We start from the raw sequence: 27370 nt of genomic DNA on the forward strand, positions 1-27370 counted from the left end.
ATTCCCAGGAAAATAATGTTGAATGTGATCTCTTTCTGTTCTCTAAGCATCAGAGTAACAAATCACAGAATTGGGAGCATCACAAATGCTATTTCATTCTCTGCGGTTGTGAAAGGCAATCACGACTATTCACTGTTACACACCACACTGTCCTGAGGCATAGATATAAAATGTGAAAAAGCTACAATTTAGGGCCATTTTTCTGACTCAAGCTCTTATGACAACATGACAGATAATGGCCTAGTTCTCTTGGTCCAACTATTAGGACTGTTTGTATATGTATATATACGATTTAGAATAAATATATCATCTGTCTTTTTTTACATACAAAGATTAAATGTTTCAGTTGTTCCTCAGAAATCCCACTTAAAAGCGTGGAAGACCATGTTAAATACCTACAGGACAATTCAAAAAGACTGTGCATCTTCACCAGACAGTGAAACAGAGCAGTGGAAATGAAGCTGTACAACTGCAGCACAATGCACTTTAGACAGACTCAACTCTTCACCTGGATAAAGGTTTCCTTCTGTCCACTCCTGCTTTTGTCCCACAGTCCTCTCCCTCGTCTTTTATCCCCACCTCTCCACCCTCTGCAGAGGTGTTGGGACCTGGGTGGGGAGGTGTCTCACTGGGAGCTGGAGGTGACCTCTTCCCTCCCTGTCTGGTGTCTACTTGCCCTCCCTGGTCTCTCTGGTCCCGCTCTGGTTCCTGCTGTGGGTGCAGAGGTCCAGGTCTCTCCAAGCACCAGTGCTCCTCCTACAGATGATGGACAGCAGTGATGACAAAACAGCAAGAATACTTTGGATTAGCGTGCTGGTTTGTGAGCTTGACCTTGCGACTACAAGGTTGGTACTTTGAATCAGCAGATTAGCTGGGGTCATGTGGATTTGGGGGCTTAAACATGCAGCCCTGTCTCCCTGAGGAACCCTCATCAAATTTTAGTGGGAAACTCTTTAATGTGAGTCACTGTCTCTTTATTTTCCCCTTGCTCAAAAACAAATTCATAATTAACGGTGTTTCCTTTGATAACCTGATATGCTGAATATGGATGTAGTCTTTTATTTGCAGAATTCACCTCTGATAAACATTACACAGACAATATATGAATCCAACAGTATCTAATGAAACAGAAATGTGGCATAATACCTCTTAAAACATTCAAAATAACAAATAAAACTAGATTTAAAACAGCTCAGTTGCACAGTATATGTACAATATGTGCATGCACTTTTATTCATGCATGTTCTGTGGGTTGTGGTATTTTTGTGTGGCTGTATTTGTGTGTCTGTGCGTGTTTGCCTGAGGCAAACTGAAATGAAGCAACACTCAGCAGACACCGCCCCAGGCTAACTTAATATGGGCCTCCTTTGACACAATCACACACACGCGCGCCTAACCGTGGCTTGATGCTGGGTTTCACATCCGTTTCGTCAACTGGATACTACCACCCGCCAGCACGCTGCAGAGTGGGAGGTTAGGCTCTATCAGAGCCCGCCTGCTCCGCTGTACGTTTGAACAGCAAGGATCTGAGGCCGTTACCTTGACAGTGTGGTGCCGAACAATATCTCTACCATCCAAAACAATTTCTTTCAAACATGCAGGTTACGTTATGTAATTCAAGCTGCTGCAGTGTACCCACATGACCTGTGTAAGTGTGTGTTTGCGTACCTGTCCGAACAGACCGATGGTATCGCCAGGCATGTAGCTAAGGGCCACACTGCAGTCTGATGATGCCGAGAGAAGTAGGAGTTTATCGCCATGGAAACACATCTCCAGGTGAGTCACGCGGTCAAGGTGCGGGCGGAAACTACACAGTAGTTTTGGAGGTTCTTCGGTTATTCCGTCATCTGGCTCAAGACAATAATGCTGAGGGACAGAGGAGCAAAGCAATGGATTACTGAATTTTCCTCTGTGGATGTACAAAAACATTTAATTTATGTATTTGTAAAACCACTAAGACCGGCCCCCCTCAGCTACTGTTGCTGCCTGTCAAGCCTTCTGTTCTCTCACAGCACAACACAGCACAATGGCAACGGTGGCAGATTTACCATAGCTCTAGTATTATAGAGCAGTATAAGGAAAATGAAAGATCAAACTGTTCTTTCATTCTCATAAGCCCTGTTAGGATACTTAGCTTAAGGTTAAAAAGGTTAGATGCTTTATTATTTGTAATTTTTCCAAGGGAAAAGGCTTTGAGGATTAGGACAAACCAATAACTTTGGCTTGGGTTGCTAATTCCAGTAAAGAGCTGGACAACACTGCCAATGCCATGGAGACAACACTACGTTAGCGTTACTACTGTGGTAGTGAGTTAGCTGGCTGCATGCTAACATTTGTAGCTTCCATTAGAGCAGATAAACACACAGTATCATCAGTTTTTGCTGTTGTGTTTTTGGTTTTGTAAAGGCGACAGAGAAGACACCAGCCTCCAAACTCTTTACATACCAAGCATATCTCTTGCTATAGCCCAGAAATTCAGAGCTTGACAGACCTAGTTACAGTTAAGTGTTACAGTAAGTGAACGGTCAATAATGTTAAATCTAGACGAAAAAAATAATCTGAAAAGTAACCTTTGGCCGAATCTGTTTTGCTGCAAGAAATATTATCAAAAACATACAGTACATTTCATGTTATTAACACAAATACTTACTTTATTTGGCATGTTGTGTAATACGGTATGTAAATAACCACAAACTACTGCATCATGGGTGAGACCTGGTACTGAACTGCGAAGTCCTGTGTCTAAGAGCACAACAATACTGTGCAATCATGTTAGTCACCCAGCTGATTCCAAAGCGTGCTCCAAGCTTGCCGATGGACAGGATTTCTACCAGAGCACTGAGCTTGTCCAACTTCTTCAACTCTGCTACATATATACATAAATCTCCATAAATTAAACTGGAAGCCAAAAGAGACGCACCCATTTGAATTCATCCCCTCTTATAAACTGTGACAGAGTTGAGCTGTGAATATTGTGGCAATAATACCCAAGAGGGTGTTCTTTTACTGCGATTATGAGCATGACAGTGATGCAGCTACGCCTTATACCGATGCCGCGATCTAAGTCTTCATAATCAGAGTCAAAAAGTCAAAAGGCCTCTCTGAGGTATCAGGAACTCTTCAGCTACCAGACATGTGTTAAAGTGTTCACATGCTGAAGTGAAGCTCTCATCAGCTAACTTGGCTGAAATTACTGATAATGTTACTTTAGTCTTTAGTGATTTTATCCTCTTCAAGTGGAGGTGAAGAATGTCATAGTAAGTCAGTGTTTTTACATACATTTCAGTGTGTATTTCTGTTTAAAAAAAGGGAGGGAAGCAAAATGCAAACAATACTCCTCCCATTCATTCAAACTGCCTCTAAAATTTTAAATAAAATTGGGGACACTACCTCTGTCTGCTAATACATCAGTGGAGATTTTCTAAATGATTGACTGGTCTGGTTGTACTCTAGCAAGCTGCTGAGGCTTCAAAATGATAGACATTGCTGTCATTTTCAGAGTGAACAACAGTTCTGATCTGATGGAAATATTGAGGTTCACTCTCTCTTCACTGTCTACCGCAGCCTGCCTCTTGATCTCTGCCCCCCCCCCCCCCCCCCCCCCCGGCTCTGTGTTCACCAGTCTCCATCACTCGCTCTGTTTCTGTCACTCTTTTTCTTCTTACAGTATACACAAATGTCATGGCGGCATGTAGTTTCAGTGTGAATCAGTGTGCTCCACTGCAGCTGATGTACAATATATAGTATGTGTGTGCGACGAACACCTACCTGAATGTCCCAAGTCTTGAGTGATCCCTCCCTATCAGCTGTGACTAAATATTTTCCACAGGGGCTGACAGCCATAACAATAGACCCCAGGTCTCTGTTGTGAGCTGTGAACTGTCCCACCAGACGACTGTGGACGACGTTCCAGAGTCTGACCACACCTGAACCTCCACAGGACACCAAGTCTGCACCACCTGATGAAAATGTAGAAATATACATGTCAGGAATAATCACTGCATGACTGCTGCAGAACTGTTTGTATGGTAAGTAATAAATGTGTAGCATAAATAGCTACATATCGAACCACAGAAAATCCTTACAATCACTGATGATGTACAGATGTTTTTATTTTAGACAGCACGGCAGGGAAGTTTGGAGCAGATACAGTATCAATGGGAGAAGCAGGTCTGACCGCCCACAGACCATCAAGGGGCCGATCTCCCAGCCAGAGGCAGAGATTGTACATTCGCAAAAATAGACGGTGCCTTAGCCAAAATTATGTCAAACTCGCCTGCAACAAAGCCTTTTCTCTAAAGGAGAGCAGATGCTCAGATGCAGAGTCAAAAAGTGGCTGAGGCTGCATTGGTTTCCTCACCACAGCTGACCAGGTGGCAAAGTTTTGGCTGGAAAATGAGTTGGCTCTGTGACAGTTGAAGCTCATAGATACGCTGCTCTATTGACAGTCAGTCTCAACAACACACAACACACACCTCAGTCAGTCTGAGCAGCAGGTGTAAAGGCCAGGGTCGGGAGACAGATCGTGTTTTATTTTTTACCTAGCAGCTAAACAGCTCCAGCTAGCAGACGCAGCAGCTACTGTAGGAAAAACTGTGAGAATAACTCAAACTGGAATAAAAACCCAAGCAGCCACATGTGTAGTTAAAATAAAGACAGAAAGAGCTTCAGAGCTTGAGCGGCTGCATACGGAAAGTAAAATTGGGAAAACTTGAAGCAAACTCACCACAACAAACAATCATTGATCTGTAGCTACTGTACAGTAACTTAGCACAAGATACCCGAAGCCTTACGGTCTTTGTAATGTGTAAACACAACACACACAATGTGAGTAATGTGCAAGTGTGCAAGTGTGTATTTCAACAACAAAAACAAGGCTGTATATGCAGCTTATCTGACATTTAAAAAAGGCTTTTGATTGCAGAACTCTTTGAACTCTGTAAAGTAACTTCACTGTGTTTGCATCAACTATAACTCTTCATATCGCAGGCTCTCACAACACAACAACTGCAGCACATAAACAGGCTGAATATGTGTGAGTGATTAAATAGGCTTTGGCCTCAAAACAAAAAGCCAACATCACCACCTGGTTTCAGAGTTTTCTGGCTCTAATAAAACTGCCAAAAAAAAAGATGATATGTTGATTTCAGCAACAGTGTGACTCAGGTCAAAATACAGAATTTATTTTGGTAGAAAATAATTTATTTTGTAATCACTGCTTTTTTGGAGGGACAGCTCCTGAGGCAATGTTGCCTAACATTGTTAATCTAATATTATGCAGCATCCCATATCTAACAGAACCTATTTTAACAAATGAACCACACTCTAAGGTTGACAAGGATTACACGGTTGCTGTTTCGTTTTCAATATTTCACCTGTAGCTGCAGCCGCAGACGTGCGTCCTGGTATAAAGAACAATCTAGCAATGGCAATGGAGCTATCTGTGTCTTCTTTGCCGTTCACACCAAGATGAGAATCAGGGAAATGACCTAGAAAATTAGAATTGAGCAAAGAATAGAAAGATAAAGGAAAAATAAGTAAAGAGAGACAGATCACAGGCTGAGCAAGAAACATTTACTTTACAATTGCAAAATAAAGTGTGTATTTGTGTGTGGAAGTGAGACCTGGCTGCTTCTTGTCTTCTCTGTGTTCAACTTGTGGCCGCAGTTTCCTCAAAGCCTTTTCTGTGCTGTTGTTCCACACTATAATCTCTCCATCGTAGCTTCCTGCGAACATCAGAAGCCAGACGAAAGTGCAAGAATTTACGATAAACTCTTAAAATCGCAGATTGCGTTTTGGCATATTTGTATCGACAAATACGCTCCAACAACTGACAGGCTTCATTTGAACTAAGTCCATTGAAACAGAAAGAAAATGTCACACTTTCAAAAGAAATATCAACAATCAACACAAACTTTCTGTCAACACACACACACACACACACACACACACACACACACACACACATATCTACTTTCCTCTTGCTGCTGAATCATGCAAGCCAGCCACTAAAGCCACTTTCAAGATGATAAAACTCAACATCTGTCCCCAGCTAGCATCTGTTCTACCACTCAAACTTTAACATCCACTTCAAGAGAAAGTGCTTTTCAAATAATCTACATTATATATAAGAAAGTGTGTGTGTGTGTGTGTGTGTGTGTGTGTTTATCATATAAGGCAGGAATCTCATCAGGTGGTTCGACAGTTGAGCAGCAGGAGTTAATGAGATATGTGAGGAGTGTGTTTGCTATGGGAGGTGTGTATGTGTGAGCAATAGGAGGTATAAAGTTTATGAGAGTGTGAGTCGCCTGCATTATTCATGCAGCCCAGGGCCAGCTTCTGTATTTCAAGTGACTTTTATCATGCCGGGTGTGTGTGTGTGTGTGTGTGTGTGTGTGTGTGTACTACAGAGAGGGATAAAGGGGGTGAGAGAGTGTAGATATCTGTATCATCTACACAATGTTGAGATCTCAAATGGAGCTGGATTAACATCACCTTCATTAACTTTTAAAAGCGCTCTAATACACTCAAACCTGGCCATTTCGCAAGCAGGCTCCAGCTACACTGATACACGTTTTGGCTTTGTCCCTCATTATGTACCTTCTGAAAGTCAATTTTCGACACTATTTCTAAAGCATTGAGGACAATCATTGACCTTCCCAACTCATTGCTCTCCTCTCACCCAAAAACATTCCTCTCTCTAGCTCCCAGAAGGATTCCCTGGTCTTCTCCAAACTAATCGCCAAACGGTTGATTCTCATGGGTTGGAGGTCGACTCAACCACCATGTCATATACATTGGATGACAGATTTAATGAGTTGCTTGCACTTTGAAAAGATTAGATATACACGACAAAGCAAGACACAGAAATTTCATTCTGTTTGGGACAAATTTATTTCTCTCTTGTCCACTCTGAACATAAGCGAGCTCTCTCCTCTCCTGACTCCTCAAGTCTGACTCACTCTCGACTATCCTCATGAACCATTCCCATGAAAACAATAAAACAAAGTTCAAATAAACCTGGCAACACACACACACACACACACACAGGGATACATGTTCATTAATGGAAGAAGAAACACATGAAAGCACGAACAAGAGCACACTAACAAACTCTTATAGTTCCTTTTCTTTAAAAGACTATTCCACCAATTTAGCATTGCACTCTTATAATAGCGTCGGACTGTGTTAAAAAAAAAAAGATCTTAACAATCTTAATCTTTGTTATTCCATGCATTCTTCTTCCTTCAAAAACCTGGCGCCTACATTACCCAGACACAGAGATTCGGGTGTTATGCTAGTAGTGGCTAATGTAGCCTGAAGCTGCTAGCCTCAAGCAGGGATGAGGAGCGGGCTGCAGAGGTCTGTCAAGCTCACAGCTCCACACAACCAGATTTCTTCTTTTTTTTTTTTTTGTCATTTTCAAACTTCAAACCAATCAATTTCACTCACTAACTTGCCAACAAAGACATCTGAAATATGTAGTATATTTAAATCAGAGCATCCTCTGCTTGAAAAAGATGTCATTGCTGTCATTCAGTATTCCGATTTCTTGCGCTTGCATTTCCATTACTTTAACATGTTGGCCGTCCATCAAAGTTCAGATGAGTTGGTCTTTGGTCGCTTGGAAGGTCTTCAGCCATGGAGGATTAAGGGATCCAAGGAAAAGAAGGAAGAGTGAAAAGGGGGAGGTTGTGACTGAAGGAGGTACACAGGACCCCTGTGTACATGTACCCTGCTGTGTGTGTGTGTGTGTGTGTGTGTGTGTGTGTGTGTTTGACAGTGTCTGTGTGTGAGAAGCCAAGCGGAACCTAGCGAAGACTTTGAATATGGATGAGGAGGTTTCAGTCCCACATCAGCCAAATGTTCCCGCTGCAACTTGATTCAACTTGAGACACAAACAAACAGATGCTCGCACAAAAACACACACACACACACACACACACACACACACACACACACACACACACACACAGTCCTGAGCATGTGTGTGCGTGTCCAACAGAACTTTAAATTGACTTTTGTCACTGGTGGCCATGATGCCACCACTGCTTTCACTTGGCAGCACAAGCACATCATTTGGCAACACACATGCTTTGATGTGAAACAGCATTCACTCACCGCAACCCTGAAGAAATATACTGGCAACTGAAACTAATGCGTCACCGCTTTTAGACGCCGTCTTTGTGCTCAACGGATTTGGACAAGAAAGAATTAGCAAAAATAGTTCAGGTAAAAAATAACACAGTTCACATCCACCTCCTCACCTCAGTGTGGAAACGTAGGAAATCGGGGCGTGAATGTGATTCATGCTTTTTTCACATTTGCCCAAAGGCCAGAGAAAGACAGAGTAAAGCGCAGGATATTAAAAAGTAGGAGGAATTTATGAATGAATTACATCATTTAATAAATTTTTTTGGACAAGACATTAGTTGATCCTCTGACGACATAAAAAAAACTGCAAGGTCACAGGCTTGATACCTGGATGCTGGTTAAATCTTTTGTCTTTCTAATAACATAAAATACTATTTATGAGGTGAATCATTTGCATTCATCCGACAGGTTGCCAAGACCTCATGAGGCATCAAAATTGCGAACACGTTGGCTGAGTGACAGAAAGAAATCACAGATAAAGGGGAATTTTCTTGCGAAGACTCTGCTGGCAAACTGCAAAATATTCAGTCATAGCTTTTGTTTTGTCAATTTCTTGCATCAACCATTAACAAAAAGGATTCAGTGGTTTGGTTTAAGCCCGAAAATGCAATCACACTGTCACATTTCAGAGACCTACGCAAATAAACACACCTTCAAACAAACCAGCATACATAATTTTGTTCTCTCTTTCTAGTATATACAAACCACCACCCCTGCAGCTGTATAACACACACACACACACACACACACACACACACACGCTCGAAAGACAGAAAGTACTATGTCTTATTTCCCCTCACTCCCACTGAGAGAGCTCTAATAAACAAAATTTAAATTGGGCATTTGGATTAAATTGGAGGTGGAGGGTGTAGAGAGGTGTGTGTGTGTGTGTGTGTGTGTGTGTGTGTGTGTGTGTGTGTGTGTGTGTGTGGGCGGGGGGGAAGAAATGCAGCAGGCTAACTAGGGAGATGAGAAATAAACAGAAGTGAACGTGGAGTGTCAGTTAGAGACTGTAAAAAAGAGAGGAAGCAGGCAGCGAGAAGAGCTGAGCCCACCGACAAAGAAACTGAGGAGCGAACTTTGAAGAAGTTTCCAAGTTCACAGAGTAGCTCCTGAATTGCGCTTTTGTTCCAGCTCCAACTATTCATTTCCTTCCAAAACCATTTCTCCCTCCAGCTTCGAGAACACCCACTCTTATCTACCTTTCCACCTCCATCCCTCACTTTATCGCTCTCTATACTTATCTCTGGGGTTGTTGCGTCTCAGAAGGCCAGAGAAGGTCTGCAGTTTGTGTCTGCACAGACTGGTAAACTGAAACTGAACTTTCGATACGTGAGCCAAAGTGATACAACTTCACAAAACTGAAGAGCATACTGGGGAAAATTGGGTGCAGAGTGTTTGTAGTTTGATGGTTATAGAAGTGGACCAGTGACTGGAGGATTGCCAGTTCAATCCCCCAGGCAGAGAAATCTAAGAATGTGAGGAGTGCTGAGGCGCCTTGCTGGTATTTCAAAGTATGCTGTCTTCACATACTAAAGACCCTCACAGGCCGGCTCATTCTGCTCAACTCTTGTTAGAATGTTGATTTTGTCATGCGACGGGCCAGTTCTCTGTTTCTTTGCTTAACAGCGGTTGTCAGTCTTGAGTTGCTCAATGCGACAGCTTGGCAAATGGGATCAAGTGCCACGGGGATGAACTCCACAATTCAAGTCCTCAAAATCAAAAAAACAAAAAACTGTAAAAATCATGCGCACAAACTTTGGAGACGAGTTGCAAAGATTGTACGAACTCACAGAAGTGGAATGAAAAATAGAGAGAAAACTCCTCATCTGCTCTTCCATTAGATAGAGGCGCCCAGTGTTTCTGCATTTTAATAAGCGCTGGTGTGATTTTAGGGCTCGGATACTGATTTCACATGTGTGAGTCATCTAAACGTCAAACCGCTGAATCCATGCCGTGATCAGTTGCCTGATCGTTTTCATGGCAATTCTAGGTAATTCTTTTTTTTTTGCAATGTATAATTTTATGACCTTTCTTTTTCTTTTCTCAAATGTTTTGTGCAACAACACTACTACACAAAGAAAACCCTCGCTGTGGTAATACAGACACAAAAACCCCTGCTGGTCCAACCTACGATTTGTGCAGACAAACGAAAAAAAAACAGAAAAGAAATTTGTTGATCGGAGTAATTGTCCCACCAAGCTCTCTGTGGGTAGTGCTTAGTTATGGTTATATTACCATTCTCTCTCTCTCTCCCTCTCCCTCTCTCTCTCTCTCTCTCTCCCTCTCCCTCTCTCTCTCTCTCTCTCTCTCTCTCTCTCTCCCTCTCCCTCTCCCCCTCCCTCTCTCTCTCTCTCTCTCTCTCTCTCTCTCTCTCTCTCTCTCTCTCCCTCCCTCCCTCTCCCTCTCTCCCTCTCTCTCTCTCTCCCTCTCCCTCTCCCCCTCCCTCTCTCTCTCTCTCTCTCTCTCTCTCTCTCTCTCTCTCTCTCTCTCTCCCTCCCTCCCTCTCCCTCTCTCCCTCTCCCTCTCTCTCTCTCTCTCTCTCCCTCTCCCTCTCCCCCTCCCCCCCCCCCTCCTCTCTCTCTCTCTCTCTCTCTCTCTCTCTCTCTCTCTCTCTCTCTCCCTCCCTCCCTCTCCCTCTCCCTCTCCCTCTCTCTCTCTCTCTCTCTCTCTCTCTCTCTCACACACACACACACAGATTAGAAATTAAAATTAAAATGTTTTAAAAAAAAGTCTAGGAATAAGTGAAATGAGAAGCACTTGTGACTTTTTATTAGAAATACATCCTGAAAAGAAATACTGAGCAGAATACTGTATGTGTTGTTGTTATTTTCATATATATCCTGCTTGACCTTTCCAGTTCACCTGCCTTTAATACAGCTCTAATTAAGAATTTAATTAGGACGGAACTTGCCAATTAATAGACTCTAACATGTAAAGGTTTCGGGCTGTGGTGGAGTAGGGTTAGGGAGTAAGGAAGCTGTTGTTCCTCTGAGGAATAAAATATTGATTTATGGAAAAAACTGCCAAAATACAGTACGTTTCAGCAACATGATTTACACTAACAAAGGGCCCACAAGGAAGAACTCGGAGGGTCTGGCAGACCTGCTTTATGTTAAAACCACTCGAGGGTTTCTAATTAGATCTTTTTCATTTCACTTATACCAGTTTTTTACTAATATCGTCCAATTTTACTGTGTTCATAATACGAATATTGTTTGACATTTAACCAAAAATGCTAAAACGCTGGGTGTTCACAAACCTTTGAGTTGTAGTACGGGCTCATAAGTGTACAAAGCTATGCAGGCGCACACACAAGTACAGTTGTACTTTTGATTGTAAATTCTCTTTCTGCCTACATATAATAACACGGAGCTATTTCCAGCAGAGAGAGACGTGCGGAGAATGAGTCCTTTGATAACAACACCACTTACTTTAATCAGCAGATAACTGCTCCCAGTTATTTTTCATTTGACTGAAGTTGGTTTTTTTCTGAGATTCGTTTTCATTTCCTGGCCTTTGTTTTTTTTTTTTCCATCTCTCTCTCTCTTTCCTCTGCATGAGCCCCTCATTCCTAATTTAAGTCATGAAAGTGTAATTTATAAAAGGAAAAAAGAGCACACAGAAATACAGGAGCACACGCACACATGCACCCTCACAACACTGGGCACACTTAGTATTCACAATAAGTCAGTTACTTAATAAATAAATTACTGCCATCTTTACATTTACGCCATCTCTTTTTAGTTTTCTTCGCAATATCACACACACACACACACACCTGTGACCAGAGTCTGTGGAGGCTGGAAAGCGGCACACAGCAAATCACCGCGATGCTGAACACCTCCCTTCCACTCTGATGGTTCAACAAAAGACTGCGAGAAGGAATGCAGACAGAAAACTGTCAACATCCTGCAGAGACACAGAGAGAAGGTGGTGGTGAGAAGTAAAGGTGTGTTACATATACAATTGCATATATATGTCTATATGTACAACCTGGTTCATCAACACACACACACACACACAGTCAGTTCACAGTACATATTCAGCTACGGCAGGAGCAGTAATAGTAGTAGTGATAGTAGTAGTAGCGGAATCAGCAGCTGTAATACTAGTAGTAGTAGTAGTAGTAATTGTGGGATTGATGGAATATGAAGTACCAATAGCAGTGGTAGCAGTGGCAGTAGTTGTGATAGGAGTAGTAGTTGTAGTAATACCGGTACCAGTAGCAGTAGGAGTAATAGTAATAGTAGCGGCAGCAGTTTTAGTAGCAGTGATAGCAGTAGTGATTGCAGAAGCAGCAACAGTAATAGTAGTAGTAGTATTTGTAATAGTAGCAGAAGTAATAGCAGTAGTTGTAATGGTAATATTAGCAGTTGCAGTAGCAGTAATAGTAGTAGCCGTAATAGCAGTAACGGTAGCAGGAGCAACAACAGTAATAGTAATAGTAGTAACTGTAGGAGTTGCAGTAGCGGTAATAGAAGGAGAAGTGATAGTAGTAGCGATTGCAGAAGCAGCAACAGTAATAGTAGCTATGGTAGTAGCTGTAGTACCAGTAGCAGTACAGTGCACCATCAGACCATCATGGATATGAAACCTGCAATGAGTTCCACTTCTTCGGTCTTTTGCTGTACGTCATCGCAGCACTTCTGTTGCTTTTCATTGTTGTGCAGGTACATGAAATGAAAAAATTATGCCCTACGATTTCAAACTGAGGAATATGTCTATCGGTGGGATGTGGATCTTTCAACCTGCATGAGACCGCACGAGCAGCAGAAGGCAATAGGACTTTGAATGAGATGCCATGTGACACGGCACTATATGGATTAAACTGTGGTCTAGGTGGATGTGAAGAAACGGGCAATGATATGAGTGATGAAAGTCATAACGGCAGTATTTTCTTTTTTACTGCTGCTGATCTGTCGTCTCTGTTCTCTTTACCACTGTGACACCCCAGAGAGCAAGAAAGTGTGTGTGTGTCTGTGTGTGTCTGTTTGTGTGTGTGTGTGTGTGTGTGTGTGTGTGTGTGTGTGTGTGTGTGTGTGTGTGGAGAAGAGAGAGACAGACAGAGAGAGAGAGTCATATAACTTGATGATAGCACACTGCTGAGTTCAGCTCACTGGGTGTGAAATGATGATGATGAAGATGAAGAGCAGATGTGATGTGGGTACACAAAGAAACACACACACACACACAGAAAGAGACACACAAATACGAGGTAGTGGTACTCGTTAGAGTCCAGATGTCTGGTTGGCTCTGAGTCGTTGGCAGGCAGAGGAAGCAGGAGAGGACAGATAGAAACACACACACACACACACACACAGTGTTTCTTACATACACTCATACTTGTTCTGACTCTTTGACAGGCGCAGTCTCTTTCATACACAATGTGCAAACATACACAGTCTATGAGGGTGTTACCGCGTCAAAACACCTGGGTCTTAAATTTCCACTCACTTTTAGTTTTTCAGTATTACACATTTTGTGTTGTGTTCGATATTTATTCCTGTAAGTGAGCAAAACATAATAATCACACTTAAATACACACGTCTACAGTACCTTTCCCAGCCCATCACCAGTATACTCCTCCTCAGCAGCAGGACCTGCGAGATCCCCACAGCTCGACCCAGGCCGGCGTTCATTCTGTGGAGGCAGCGGCCGTTGAAGTCCCACACCTGCAGAAGACGGCGCAAATGAGACAAATGAAAGACCAAATGTGCTTCATTTCAAAGCACAACCCAAACGCCAACAGAGAGCACCACTCAACAACTCAACCACGTTTAGCAGAGACGTATGTCGCTACACAAACTGCACATCCCTTTTGTCAAGGATTGAAGTCGTGGGGATACAAACTATCACGCTACTATCTTACTGTACATCCATCAGGCATGACAGCTCGGGTTTACATTTCACACTGTCTGTCACCATGATGACGCAGTTTGGATGTGTGTTCTGGCATTTAACGAAGAATTGACACTGATTGGCCCAATGGGAATGCTGTAATTAAAAGGTCAAAATTTCAAATTCTGAATGGCCCTAACTGCTACACCACGGGTTCAGTGTTGATGAAAATTGGAGAGATGATGCATCTTGTTACTAATTGGCCCGAGGGGTGCCTGCTTCTTCTGCTGCGGATGACTTGTGTAGCTGTTTCAAATGGCACTGTGAGTGTATACCTGACACTGCTTGCACATGGCTGCATTCTCACGAAGGCTCATGGGGTCAGAGAGCTGATGTGGTTGATTATATTGATTACAATATGCATAATTATAATTATTATTCATTTTTCTTCTTTTTATATGTTGAGAACAATTGCACTACGCTTGGAGTCATTATCCAGTGCTTGAATGTGGTGTGCAAACACAGTGACAGAGCACCACATGTTTGAAATACCAACCAAACTCAAAGTGAAAATAAAATGCTCTGCGAGACACGATTCACGCTTGCACACACATAATTAGAAGAGGTGCAGACAGAGCGGGGGCTATAGCTTTTTCTAAAACACGAAAATGTGAACAAACAACATGCACAACCAAACACACAAGTGGCTGATGGTATGCCACTTCTGTTTGAGTGGCATATGCCGATGTCTCGATTATTGGTATGTCGGTAAGTTGCTTGTTTTGCGCTGACACATACCATTTCCTTGAAACTAGTATGCCACCCTTGTGGTTTCAGTTACCGACATAAGACTGTCACACCAGTACCGCCACACTGATACGAATGCAAATTTGATGCAAATATTCAGATTTTAAGACACGTACTGCCGTAAATGTTGTGTGTGTTTTTTATTTATATCTATTAAAAATAAAAAAATGTTTAGTGGCTGGTAAATGCTGTGAATAGGAGCAAGCTGCCAAAGGTCTACAGTGCCCCCTCCTGGCAGATGTAGGAGATTGCCCTTACTGCAGACTCAAGCCAACGCTGGAATTTATTTTAAAACTATATCTGGTGTAATCGATGAAAACACATTTCAGTCGGTCCGATGGTAGCTGACAGTAGGCAATATGTCAATCACAACGGCTGTGGCATTTCAGTGGATTGGACTGGTATGTCCGAACGGCAGCAAGTACTATTTGATCAAATGTTCCGCGATTAAATAACCAAATATAATGTGATTTCAACTACTTGGTTAGTTGGCTATATTTCTGGTATTGATTAGTCAGACTGGCACCGGTGACTAGGCTAACTATAGCCATGTTAGCTAAGGCTAACATAAGTATTAGCTATGGCTACATCCCCAAGGATATGTTAAATGATTTTACAATCAGTGTTAAGAAAAGAACAGCCAAGAGTAAATCAACATCTTTACTTCGTGTTTAAAACTAATGCTGGCCTTACAACAAACAACTTTTCGCTTTCACTGTAGCAGACAAATTTCCAAATAAAATCATGAGAGTTTTGCTGGAGTCGGGGCGAGTCATCATCTCGTTTGATGTAAATGATCTTAAAACTCTGTCTGAGCTGTCTTAAGTCAGTCTTTTTTTTCGTCTCGACGTTCCGATAAAATAAAACTTGTTTAATATTTTTGGAACTCTTGGCTCATGCAAATAGTGAAGTTAATTGACGTGAACATTGTCAACATCAAATATGAGCGCTCTCTCCAGCACCAGACAGCAGCAAACCGGGTAGTTACATTGGTAATGGCCAAAAAAACACTGACACACACGATAGTTGGTGAATTAACAGTGTTATGAGTGGGTGTTTAATTCGGTGTGTATCTGATCCACCAACCAGCACATATTTAAGTGAGAAATCTTAATTTTTTAAACAGTTTGCCTCTCATTCCCATGGTCTTCTCCCACGAAAATAGCGCAGCTAACCAACGGAGGCTGGTAGCGAGTTGAGGTGACAAAATTCAAAATGTAAAGTTTGAACAGGAATACCATTTACCTTTATTGATTATATTGATGCCGAATTGACAAGAAGACTGTCAAAATACAAAGCACTTTATCTTGTATTTCTAGAGTGATGTGTTTTTACGGACACCTAAGGAATTTTTAATATGTTATATTTCTCAAAGGGAGTTTGGTGCAATATTTTCCCCGGAGATGATAAGGTTGTCTGACTTTTACTGCTGTTATTGGTTTGATTAATTGCTTAATAATGTGTACTGACAGTGGCTGATCAGGCTAATGATCAGCTAATTGTACTCGGTTTCTATATATGTATGCAAGAACCCTAATATATGCATTATTGGAACTCTGAGACAACATTTTATCTGTCACTGACTGCTTAAAGTACCAGAACACAATGAAAAACTAGTATTTTTATATATAATAGTGCAATAAAAACTGAGCTTTATAGTGAAAGCAGCTTTATTGGTTATAATCATAGACATATACAGTCTATGGTCTGCTACTACAACCAATGCAAATGTATATGTAGGAATCTAGTTGTAATCTTGTAAATAGTCACCCTGGAAGATCCCCAGTCTTTGCAAAATCTGTGAATAAAACTCTCTAGATGTGAGAGGATGTCAGTCTTTTCAAAATCTTCTAGTCTTCTAGTGTATGGCAGGCATTAGGCACGGCGGTGACGTATTTTTAATAAAGATATACTTGCATTACAAAATCAATGACAGCAACAACTACCTGTTATTTTCCCACTACACTGTTTTAAAACTTGACAGGAAAAGAACGTTTGCATATGCATCAGGGGGAGGTAGAGGTTCTGCCATGAGACAGTGGGCCAGTTGAGGACAACTTCTTCCTGACACTTAAGAACAGCAACCATTGAAAAGTTTTAAGGTGAATCTATAGTTATGCATTAAGTGGTTATGGCGTAGCTACGGAGCCTACGCACGAGGCTGCTGTTGCTATACCCCTAACTGACGTGTGCCTCCTCAAAAATATAACTACGCATCAGGTCTCTGACAACGGAGATACCACATGGAGACCACAACAGGTGCAGCTTGTGTTTTCTTCTACATGTTTCTGATGCTGGTGGAGACTGTATATAGTGAAGAAAACATGAAGCACATTGAAAAACGCAGTCATCTGCAATACATCCATTTTATGTTGCGGGAGTGCTATCATCACGTGAAACATGAAGCTGGACTATAAATCAAAACCTACGCCATAGGTATCTACAGTGTGAGAGACATTAACCCCTTGTATCAAGTATAAATCCAGCTTTATTGCAGTTGAGAACCTGTGTGCATAGAACAATGTATGGGGCTCTGTGGGTCTGGGGTTAAATGGCAGAGCTATGGCCCTGTTTGTTTCTGGCTGCACCTATTTAATTTGGTCAATTTCATGGGTAAATGGATTCAATGAAGTGTTCATTTTTAGGGAGTAGTTACAATTACAAAACTAAAACGTCTGCCACTTCACCTTCCTCTTCACTTCCTCTTCAGCCAGTGCATTTCAGAGTTTGCATCTCTATGAGGATTGATCTGCAGCTATATGGTTCACAGCTGAACATGTGTGTGTGGGTGTGTGTGTGTGTCTACCTACTTTGACCTCTCCGTCAGTGCCTGCAGTAAACAGCCGTGTCTGCGTACCATCCAGGGCCATGGTGGAGATCTCAGCATTGCCATGGCAACGGTGGAACTGCTTGACCTTTTGGCCCGTGTCAACCCGCCAGCAGATCACAGAGGAGGCAGAGTCACTGCTGACTACCTGCAGCGAGAGAGAGAGAGGACATCAATCATCAAAAGGAGTTTGATCCTTTTAATGCCTCGAGAGAGGCAGCTTCCGCTGATGTATTCTTTAATGACTCTCACATAGCAAAAGCATTCTCCACGCTTCGTTACACTTCATTTTAGTGCTACCACTGAAGAAAATATGCAACTAATGCTGCTGTCAAGTGGGAATAAAAGCAGGGGGAAAAATCCAGAGTGGATGCACTTTTAAAATGAGATATGTTCATATTGGATGCATTAGCTGTTTTATTATTTGTCTGGTGTTTCTACGCTGTGTGGGAAACTTATGTCAGCTGTGTCACTGAGTCTTGAAGCAGGGCAAAGGGAATAAAATGCAATAAAACATAATAATGACACATAAGTCTTAAACAAAAAAGGTAGAAAGCATTAGTCCTCTGTGAAACCTCTGCTGATTTTAAAGTGTGAGTTATATCAAACTGTATCACACCAAAGTGTCATCAAAACATACTAAATTTAGATGCAACAATATCATGACAGCATTCCCAGATGTTTAATGAATTCAGCATATTTTCCTGATTTACAAACACCGCCTACAATTTCATTAATACTTTTGTATTTAATTGTTTGAAGAAACTATTGAAGAACGGACAAAACAACCTCACCTCAAGGTCCACTTAGTAGCTGTCCTGTAGCTTTTGGTCATATTACATGATCTTCATCGGCAGACGGATGAGAACAATGGACAAGAGGTCTTTAAAGTGCTTTGAAGAAAATGGAAATTTGAACATCTACATTTTCATGACAACTAGATTCCATCATGTGATATGATTAAAACCTCCAGAACAGCTACTAAATCGACTTTGAGTTGAAATTGTTTTTGTTTCCATCTATACTGCCTGCTGCTACATGTCTCTGGATAAAGATATAGAAAAGTAACAAAGTAAAGTATCAGGGAGCCATTTCACCTGCATACCTGTCTGAACAGACTATTATACAGCACACAGGTAACAGGGTGCTCGTGGCTGCTGGTCCTCTTCTCCTCCTTTATGGTCTCCAGCAGGAGAAGCAGGCTGTTGAAGGAAAGCAGGAGGAGTTGATGCTCCTCGTGGAGGAACAGGAGGGTGTGTGTGTCCTCCTGCGTCTTTGGGAAGACACCTGCCAGGCGGTGAACGCACAGCTGACTAGATACATCCCATAGACACAGGACCTGGAAAGTGTATGAGTAGATGTATGTAGAAGCTATATGAATCACCACATTATCATAATTACAGAACAAATACAAGCATTGCCAAGAGGAATGGCAACTCCAGCAGCCTCTGCACAACTTTACAGAGTGCCACTCACTGTAACTCTGCAGCATTGCTTTACAGCACAAAACAAGATGACTGACGCTGTTCCAGGAACTCTTCCAGAGGAAACTGAGGTAAAGCTTTCAGAGGTTCTTGCAATGGCAGATGGTGTTTGAGCAGAAGGCAGATGGAACATAAATCACTTCTAAAATATTCATTATCTTCAGAAAAACCAGAGAGAAGGCAAACATGCACAGTGCTGCAACGGGGAGAGGAAAGGCAGCACAAGCGGCAACATCCTCTTTGCATCAGAAAGAAGAAGAAGAGTTTAAAGGAGATGTGGTCTTAACGCCAGCTCTTATGAAGGCAACAGTGTGAAACAGGCTACCAGTCATCTGCACCACAGCCTCCTTCCTCTGCAGTAATTATAGCAAGGTATAACAATTAATATTACAATGATAGGGCTCTTTATCATTACATTATCTTTTAGAGCAGAGCGCTGCACACAGACACACACACACACACACACACACACACACACACACACACACTCGTACCTTATCTTTGGAGTAGCTGAGCAGTTGTTGCGTGGTCTGCATGAAGCAAACTGCGGTGACAGGGCTTGCGTGCCCGCTGAGCGCACAAACCGGCTCTGAGGTCACACAAGGGTTCCACAGCAAGACCTGATGATCCACGCCTGCTGTGGCTACAACCAATCAGAATGTCCCAAATTAGCAGAGGCGCTAACTGCGATTAATTACAGGAAGCCACACTGTTTTTAGTCCCACACAACCAATTTACTGTTCAATGTGGCATTTGATAGTTCTGATGCCTCTTTATCCTTTGTGAATACATGTTTATTTGCAGTACAAAGTGGAGTACAAAGAGCTTCACTGTGAGGACGGAGAATCTTGTGCACAAGTATATTTAATAAGATATTTATAAATTGTTAGTGAGTTAAAAAATGTGGCAATTCCTCCTTAACGTTTTATTTCTATAGCTTAAAATCAGTCAAATCAATCACGATGAACACTCACTATTGACTATCACGTCACTTGTAAGTATTATTAGTGTGAGTACACATTGGTCCCCACCGATCAGATTGAGTCCCCGGTGGTGGTCCACGTCCCACACACCCCTCTTTGTAATGAAAGAAGTCACTCGTAGACTCCTGCTTTCCTTTTCCCTCCAGCCGATCACCATGCTGCTCTGCGGTCTGGTGCTGCACGACACAAAGGCCTCCAGTGAGCCCAGGTAACGTACTGCAGGAAGCAGGAAAGAGTCAGAAAGTTAACGAGGTGTGACAGATACTGTAATGAGCTTTACTACATTTAGAAAAGAGCAAGTAACACAGAGAAAGAACAAGCTTGCTCATGCTGTCAAGTCAGTTTGAAACTGGATGCAAAGATACACACAAACAGACAATTAGGCAACTAAATTCACTTTTTGTCTTTTTTTTCTGTTGTTTTATTGGGTTTTTTTGTGGTTCCAGTTTACTCTATTGTTAATAATGCATCAGCACTGCACCAGGCGCTGGTGAGACAGCTGCAAAGCACAGATCACCTGGTTACATTTTTGTTGCGTGTGTGGTTTGAGACATAAATATCAACATACCCTGACTATAATTACTATCATTAATAATATTTAAGATAATGATAAACTTTATTTATACAGCACTTTCCAGTTACAAAGTGCTTTATATGGTTGAACCAGTTGAACCCAACATTTCAGGACTGCAATGAGGCAAATCAGACAATTCAAAATAATACAAAGATAAAGTGGAATAAAATACCCAACAGTAAAGTAAGATAAAAACAACAATAATGTGGGGGAATGTGTGACCAAGCAGATGGAAAGTCTCAATATGAGAGACAGCAATAGACCTCATTCATTAAAATGATTATCTGCCCAGATTTGATCCAAACTTTTTCTGTACAAACTCATTTTAAGAAAAGCCTCCAGCAGCCCCTGTGTGGAGCAATAATGCAGCAGAAGTTACCAGCAGACAGAATAAATAAGTTTTAACCCCAACAAATTCAATGTAAAACAACATTGCAACATATTTTGATGATGACACACTGTTCATTTGATTTCATTTCTTCAATTTAGATGTTTCATCTTGCTGGTGCCAAAAATGCTTTCACTACCAGAACTCTGAAGGACATCCTCTTTCTGAAATGGCTGTGCTAGATGTGCATTGACCGCAACCCCGCTGTATAGTAAACCAACCAATCCACAGGCGCTCAGCACAGCATAGAATTAGGTTTGATTTGCTCACTGGTATTACAGAAAATGTAATGGATCTTGCATCACCATCTATCTCAATTAACACTTTGATTGAGAACAGCTAAATTGGATGCCACACATCTCCATTAGAGGCTGCTTAGCTTTCAAACACAGCACAAATAAGTGCGGGTTGTGAGATGGCATGTGACAGTCGCAGGTCAAAGATCGGCCGCATAGCTGGGGCAAATAATTACGTCTGATTACATTTCGTACACCACATCTTTCCTCCGTCCTGCAAATTAAAAGATCAGTTGATTTTCAGACAGCGTCGCATGACGCATCATTTCTGACTCATCATTGATTAATGAGGCCTCCTCTCTTTCACTGACACACTCCAATCATAAATCAAACTATTTGTGATGCAGACCCAGATACATGACATCTGCTTTAGATGTATGTAACGCTGCGCGTATCACAGTGAGTTTAGAATTCAAAAGAGGAACAGCTGGAGTCACTTTATGTCGACATCAAAGCAAACCTCTTTTGTTCTGCAACAAATCGCTGCACATTTTGGGAGATTTTACCTACACGCTGCCGTTTTTCATTTCTTTCATCACAGCACAACATTATGAGGATATGTTAATACTTTGCTCCCTCACACTTCCTGCAGCTCTCCTTCCTTGTCCTTACGGGGCTGTGTCCATCCCAATTTCCTCCTAATTTCCTATCAATTTCCCTCTTTGTTCCACGACCCCCCTCCCTCCCTCCCACCCTCCCTCGTCCCCCCTCCTCCCTTCTCCCTCCTCTCTCTGGTGGCCCGTGAGCCCGAAGGTTTGGAGGTCTGGATAACCAGCCATGTCTAATGGTACACAGCCCACTCATACTGCAGGGTGGGCAACTTCAAAAGAACAGCACCAGCACCCCAGAGGTACGCAAACACACATATACAGTGACACACGCTCCCTCCTTTCCTTTCTCACACTCCCAAACCCCCCCCCACACACACACACATATACACACACAGCAAACCTTAGCATACCCCCTCTCTTGTCGTTTCACATGCACGCACACACACACAGCCTGGAAAATTTCAATTAACCAGCGCTTTTAATGTTTTGGCATTGTCTCCTCTGTTTCCCCCTTTTTTGTTTTCCCTTTGTTTTCCCATTTGTTGTGCTTATTTATATGTTCTTTATTCTTTATCAGGATCTCCCCTTTCAGCCAAGCTACTCTCACAGCGCTGCCTCTGCTGAATCACTATCAAACAGCCCTCTTCAGAGGGGCTCCATAGGAATGATGCAATCGAGATACAACTAAGCGACCTCTTTGTTACCCAGGCTGAGCTGAAGTGGGGAGTCTCAGGGGGCCAGACCTCGAGCCTGTGACTTTATGCCAATAGTCAAAAGAGTGGATGACTCAGGACTCGCTGCATGTGTGTCGGTGTGTGCATCAGTGACAGAAACACACCCAAACATTTCAATGGTGTTGCATAAGCCGTTATTATAGTGATACTGAAAATGTAAGTGAGCAAGCACAGTTAGTGGTGTGTGTGTGTGTGTGTGTGTGTGTGTGTGTGTGTGTGTGTGTGTGTGTGTGTGTTGTGTGTGTGTGTGTGTGTGTGTGTGTGCGTCAGGTATCCCTGACACCCAGAGTGTGTTCTTTGTTTTCTTTCTCTCTGTCAGCTGAGCCACTCATTTTGTATCCTTGCTTTCCTTCTGTCCAACCTATAAAAACATTTTTGGCCCAAGGTGAATGCAGTTAACTATTGGAATGAAAAACAGCAAGATTTGGGGTCCTATTAGCATTAACATGAAACTCCAGTGATGAGGTCTACTATAGTAGGCTCTCTCTGCTGGGCCCTTCATTTACATACAATATGAAATATTAGATGTGTAACCAGAGAAGTTTGGGTTGAGACAGCACAACGAAGAGTGAAGGAAATGATGACAAAGTTCATTGGGCTGTCAACAAAGAGATGTTTGTATCTATGTTTTTGTTTCATAACAGCACATAAAAATAGAACTTTTTTTGTGTGCGTGTGTTTCCTACCTTTTCTAACCCAGGCAGGCGCGTGTGCATGGTGTGTCATGGTGTAACAGGAGCAATGCTTCCCTTTGATCAGCTCGTCCCATAGGATGATGTCTGCTGAATCCAAGTCCGTCCTCAGACCGAGTCTCTCAAACAGAGAGATATGAGCTGAGGTAAAATATAACGCACTGACCTGGGATGATAACACACACACACACACACACACACGCGGTTATGGCGCAATGGACTGATGAACACATACAGGTGATGCAGAAAAATGAAGATTCCTGACAATGTTCTACCTCCCTTCTTCTGCTTCGCTTCCCTCTTTCTATCCTTTCTCTACCTGTGTATTACCTGTCCTCCAATGTCTCCAATGGTGAGGACAGCCTGGTCCAGGTGAGAGGGATCCACCCAGTAGTCTAGACACCAGGGAGTAAACTTCAAACCCTGGAGAAGACAAGACGTGGGGTTATATTTCATGTCCATCGACACTTAACACACGCTCCATATACTCAATATATACTGTACGCAGGATGATTACTGCTATAGCTGTTACCTGGAGTTTATATTTGCAGCTGAAGTCCTGTTTCGACAGAATGTCATAAAAACACACCTCCTTACTTGTGAAAGACACAGCTATCTGAGAGTAAGGAAAAGGGAGTGAAAAGAGAGTTTATCTGAAACAGATAAACAGCGATTCAACGCATCAACAGGATGTAATAATGATTTAACAATTTCCCTGACTGATAATTAATGCATACTGCAACTAGAAAATGTTCATGTGTGTTATACAATAAAATTCTGTCACCCACAAATTTGTAGATTAAAGAACTGCAAATTAAAAGTATTGATCAATAATTGATGGTCTCATTGCTTCATGTCTGCAATGCCATTAACCAAAACTACAGATCAATAATTCATTGACTGAGTGAAATGCTTGTTTACCTCTGTGCTGTACAATATCTGCCCCAATAACGGAGACTACTTATTAACAATTAATTTATAAGTTAATTTCTACAATAACATTTTTTCAGTTGTGTAAGCTACGCTACATAAGCCTGACACAATCATTTGACTGACTGATCGACTGTTTGTCATGTGACTTTCTAAAAGTGAAAGTCACCTGGTGTACGTTGTGCAGCAGCACCATGTCTGTGACCCACAGGTCTTTGGGTGTGACTGTGCTGTTTTGCAGTCGACGCGTGTGCAGAAGGGACATGTCCTCTCCGTCCCGCAACCCCACAGTTCCTCCTTTACTCACGGTCAGATACTGACCTGAACTCTGCAGATGCAACACCTGGGGAGACCGGAGGACATCACAGAACAACAACATTTAACCTAGACAAATAGACGGATTGTACAAAGCAACACACTTGTAAAATTGACCTTCAGAACAGCTTTAATGCTCTTTGTGATGTAACATTTTGATGGGAAGTTAATTAGTAAAATGGAGGCTACAGCCTTTAAGATGGAAGTTAAAATATTTCAAGTATTTCCTGTCCTTTCTTGCTAATCTTCAGCCATAAAACTACACTAGAATAACCATTAAACATGAGCTCTTCCCTAAATCTTCCTCTTATTGGATGCGAGTGAGTACAAGTGAGTAGCGCACATTCTTATGGGCTGAAACCAATAAAACAAAAAGGATTAATGAATGATGCCATTTTATTGGCTAAGCTACAAGAGCTGCAGAAAAAAATGCTTGAGCTGACTGTGTCTGCTGAGAGGGAGACATTCAATATCTTTAATGAAAAAAAGGTTTATTAATACTTAGAGAAAAGAGGTCAGGGCTTAGATGTACTACCAATGTAATTACTGCAGACTAGGTCACTTTCCCACAGCCAACTGCAGGCTTTGTAGGATGTCTCAGATTGACGTGTCATGTATTTATCTCTAATTATTCTAATTACCTATTTATCTGCAGCTGGTGAGTCACTGGTACAATGATCTTCCAACGACTTTTTTTTCCACAGATGCGCCCAATGTAGCACTGACATTTTAGTAACGTCCTGTATATTGCTTTAAAAACATCTTAGACTTCTCTTAAAACTGACATGTACTGCAAACTGCCCTTCAGTTTGACTTGTCCGTGTGGCTGCCGTCATGATAAAGAGCTTAAGCCCACTTTAACAAAAATAAATAGTTAGTTAAATGGGTTAAAATGGTGAGATGCTCAAATTCTACTGTTAATGGCAATAGATTCCCATTTAGCTTACAATATGAACACCCCAGTATATTTCAGCTTTTCAGGACGACCAATGAAAAAAATATGTGGAGTACCAAACACTAGTAGAACAGAAGTGAAACTAGAAGTGAGGCAGGACTTCAGGACTTTAATGCTGCTTTAACCCTGAAATAATATACTATCACCTTTTAAAGCTGTTGTGGCTAACGTGTTAGCACAGAGTTGCATGTTTACAATTTTAGCAGACACGCAGAAACATTAGCATCGATTTGGTGTCCAATGTAAAGTCCCATATTCACTCTCCTTTTTGTTCTGCTCCTCTGGGAATTATCTGCTAAACACTCAGCTATCGCTAACTTTGTCTGCCGTTTGGTGCTGGGCAGGTGGTGTGCAGGGGGTTTATCAGGGTTTTTGCTGAAGAGACTGAACCTAAACACGAAAGCTGCGGGCCATAAAACCAAAAAAACAATCAGCTCAAAGACGCTAAAACCTTCTGCAGAGCTGAGGAGAACTGCACAGTCGTGTAATAATTCTCAGCGGTCACTATAAGCAACCTCTTTCACATTACGCAGTCATTTGGTGTTACATAAAAATATGGATTAATGCAGCTTTAAGTATATTTTCCACATTTTCTATTTTGTCTAGCCGGCTTAAGTCATGCCACACTGACAGTGTTAGGGACAGAAATTAGTCTTCTAAGCGACATTAGTCTCTCTGCCTCTTTAATACTGATCTAAGCTAAAGGGGTCAAAACCTTCCAGCCATTTGGAAAACAACTTACACAACATTCTGACATTTTGACATTCTCAGGATTGAAAGATTAAAGTGGTGAGCCATCACTTTATCCACACCAGTAGGCACTTTATACCGGCCGCTTCATTTACATATTAATTGATAGATGTTAAACTTAAAGGAGTCCAGAGCCATTTATCTCAAAAGAGGAGTGCCATTTTGATGAGCACCCTAATACTTTCGAACTTTTTCCTCGCACAATGTTTAATAATGTGGAATTCCACCCAGTCAGCAGAGTTTTGGATTCCCCAGTCAGTCAATGTCAAAATGTTTTTCAGATAATGTGCTGCAATAGATCATATGTTTAAAATGTGTTCTAACCCTCATAACAAACTCTCCTTCTCTTTAGGCTCCGAGAGGTCAGTGACCCTTTTACCTTTCGAACAGAGTCTCGATGCGGACAGTTCAAAGTGCGTGTTGGCTTCCAGCAAGGCAAGCTACTGGTTCTGGTGTTCTTCACTTTATCAGAGAGCTCCAGCAGCAGAAACGAGCACAGGCCTCCCCAGTCGACACGTCCCTCTTCCTTCACGGCGTCAATGTCCAGAAGGAGGCCGCGGTGCTCCTGAGTGACGACCACGCTGTCAAACAGGAGGCCGTATTCTTCCTTGGAGCCTCGGCCGACCGATGACCAAGCCAGGCTGATGAATTCAGTTCTGGACAAGGATCGAGATGCACCCGAGGGGTCCTGTATCAAAATCAACAGGAGACATTGCACAATGTCTGCATACAGATACACGGCTTCTTTAGCATTCAAACACAATGTGCTGCAGACTGGTTTCTGAAGCATTTCTTATGAGACCTGGAGGTGTGGTACTGTGGGATACTGGCTAACAGAGAGATATAGTATAAATAATAACAATCTTCTGTAAGTGTTTCTCATGTGAATTAAAGGTGTTGTAATATGAGACTATTCTATACTGACAAAAAAAAAAAACATTCACCAGGAAAAGGCCCTGTAGCTTTCTATAGTCCTCAGTGTTCATCCTGCTCTCAAGCTGTGCCACCTCCATCCTCGTTCCCATGGTTACAGCTCAGACCTGTCAATCAGTCACCAACATAACAGACAAGGTCAGGGAGGTAAAGCAT

At 42.0% G+C, this 27370-nt stretch overlaps 1 protein-coding gene across 1 annotated transcript; it reads right to left on the reverse strand.

The window, feature by feature from the left end:
- Nucleotides 1-504: 504 nt before the first annotated feature.
- LOC139285492 (cilia- and flagella-associated protein 337-like) lies at nt 505-27306 on the reverse strand. The gene is made up of 17 exons (XM_070906059.1): nt 27226-27306; nt 26661-26969; nt 24431-24604; nt 23864-23947; nt 23662-23754; nt 23326-23497; nt 20145-20312; nt 19608-19756; nt 18735-18968; nt 17613-17777; nt 13714-13829; nt 11936-12066; nt 5625-5726; nt 5376-5450; nt 3769-3959; nt 1669-1866; nt 505-756 (listed from the first exon to the last, which is right to left on the reverse strand). The coding sequence occupies exons 1-17, from the start codon at nt 27304-27306 to the stop codon at nt 505-507; spliced, it is 2694 nt and encodes an 897-aa protein (XP_070762160.1).
- Between the last annotated feature and the right edge of the window lie 64 nt (nt 27307-27370).

Source organism: Enoplosus armatus, chromosome 5, assembly GCF_043641665.1.
Source record: "Enoplosus armatus isolate fEnoArm2 chromosome 5, fEnoArm2.hap1, whole genome shotgun sequence".
In the NCBI taxonomy this organism is placed as follows: Eukaryota; Metazoa; Chordata; class Actinopteri; order Centrarchiformes; family Enoplosidae; genus Enoplosus; species Enoplosus armatus.

Coding starts and splice junctions, on each gene's coding strand:
- LOC139285492 (XM_070906059.1), bottom strand. CDS start 27,306: ATGGGAACGAGGATGGAGGTGGCACAGCTTGAGAGCAGGATGAACACT. Junction 17,778..18,734: donor ATAATAGTCTGTTCAGACAG/GTATGCAGGTGA, acceptor CTCTCGCTGCAG/GTAGTCAGCAGTGACTCTGC. Junction 12,067..13,713: donor CTGGTGATGGGCTGGGAAAG/GTACTGTAGACG, acceptor GTGTCTCTGCAG/GATGTTGACAGTTTTCTGTC.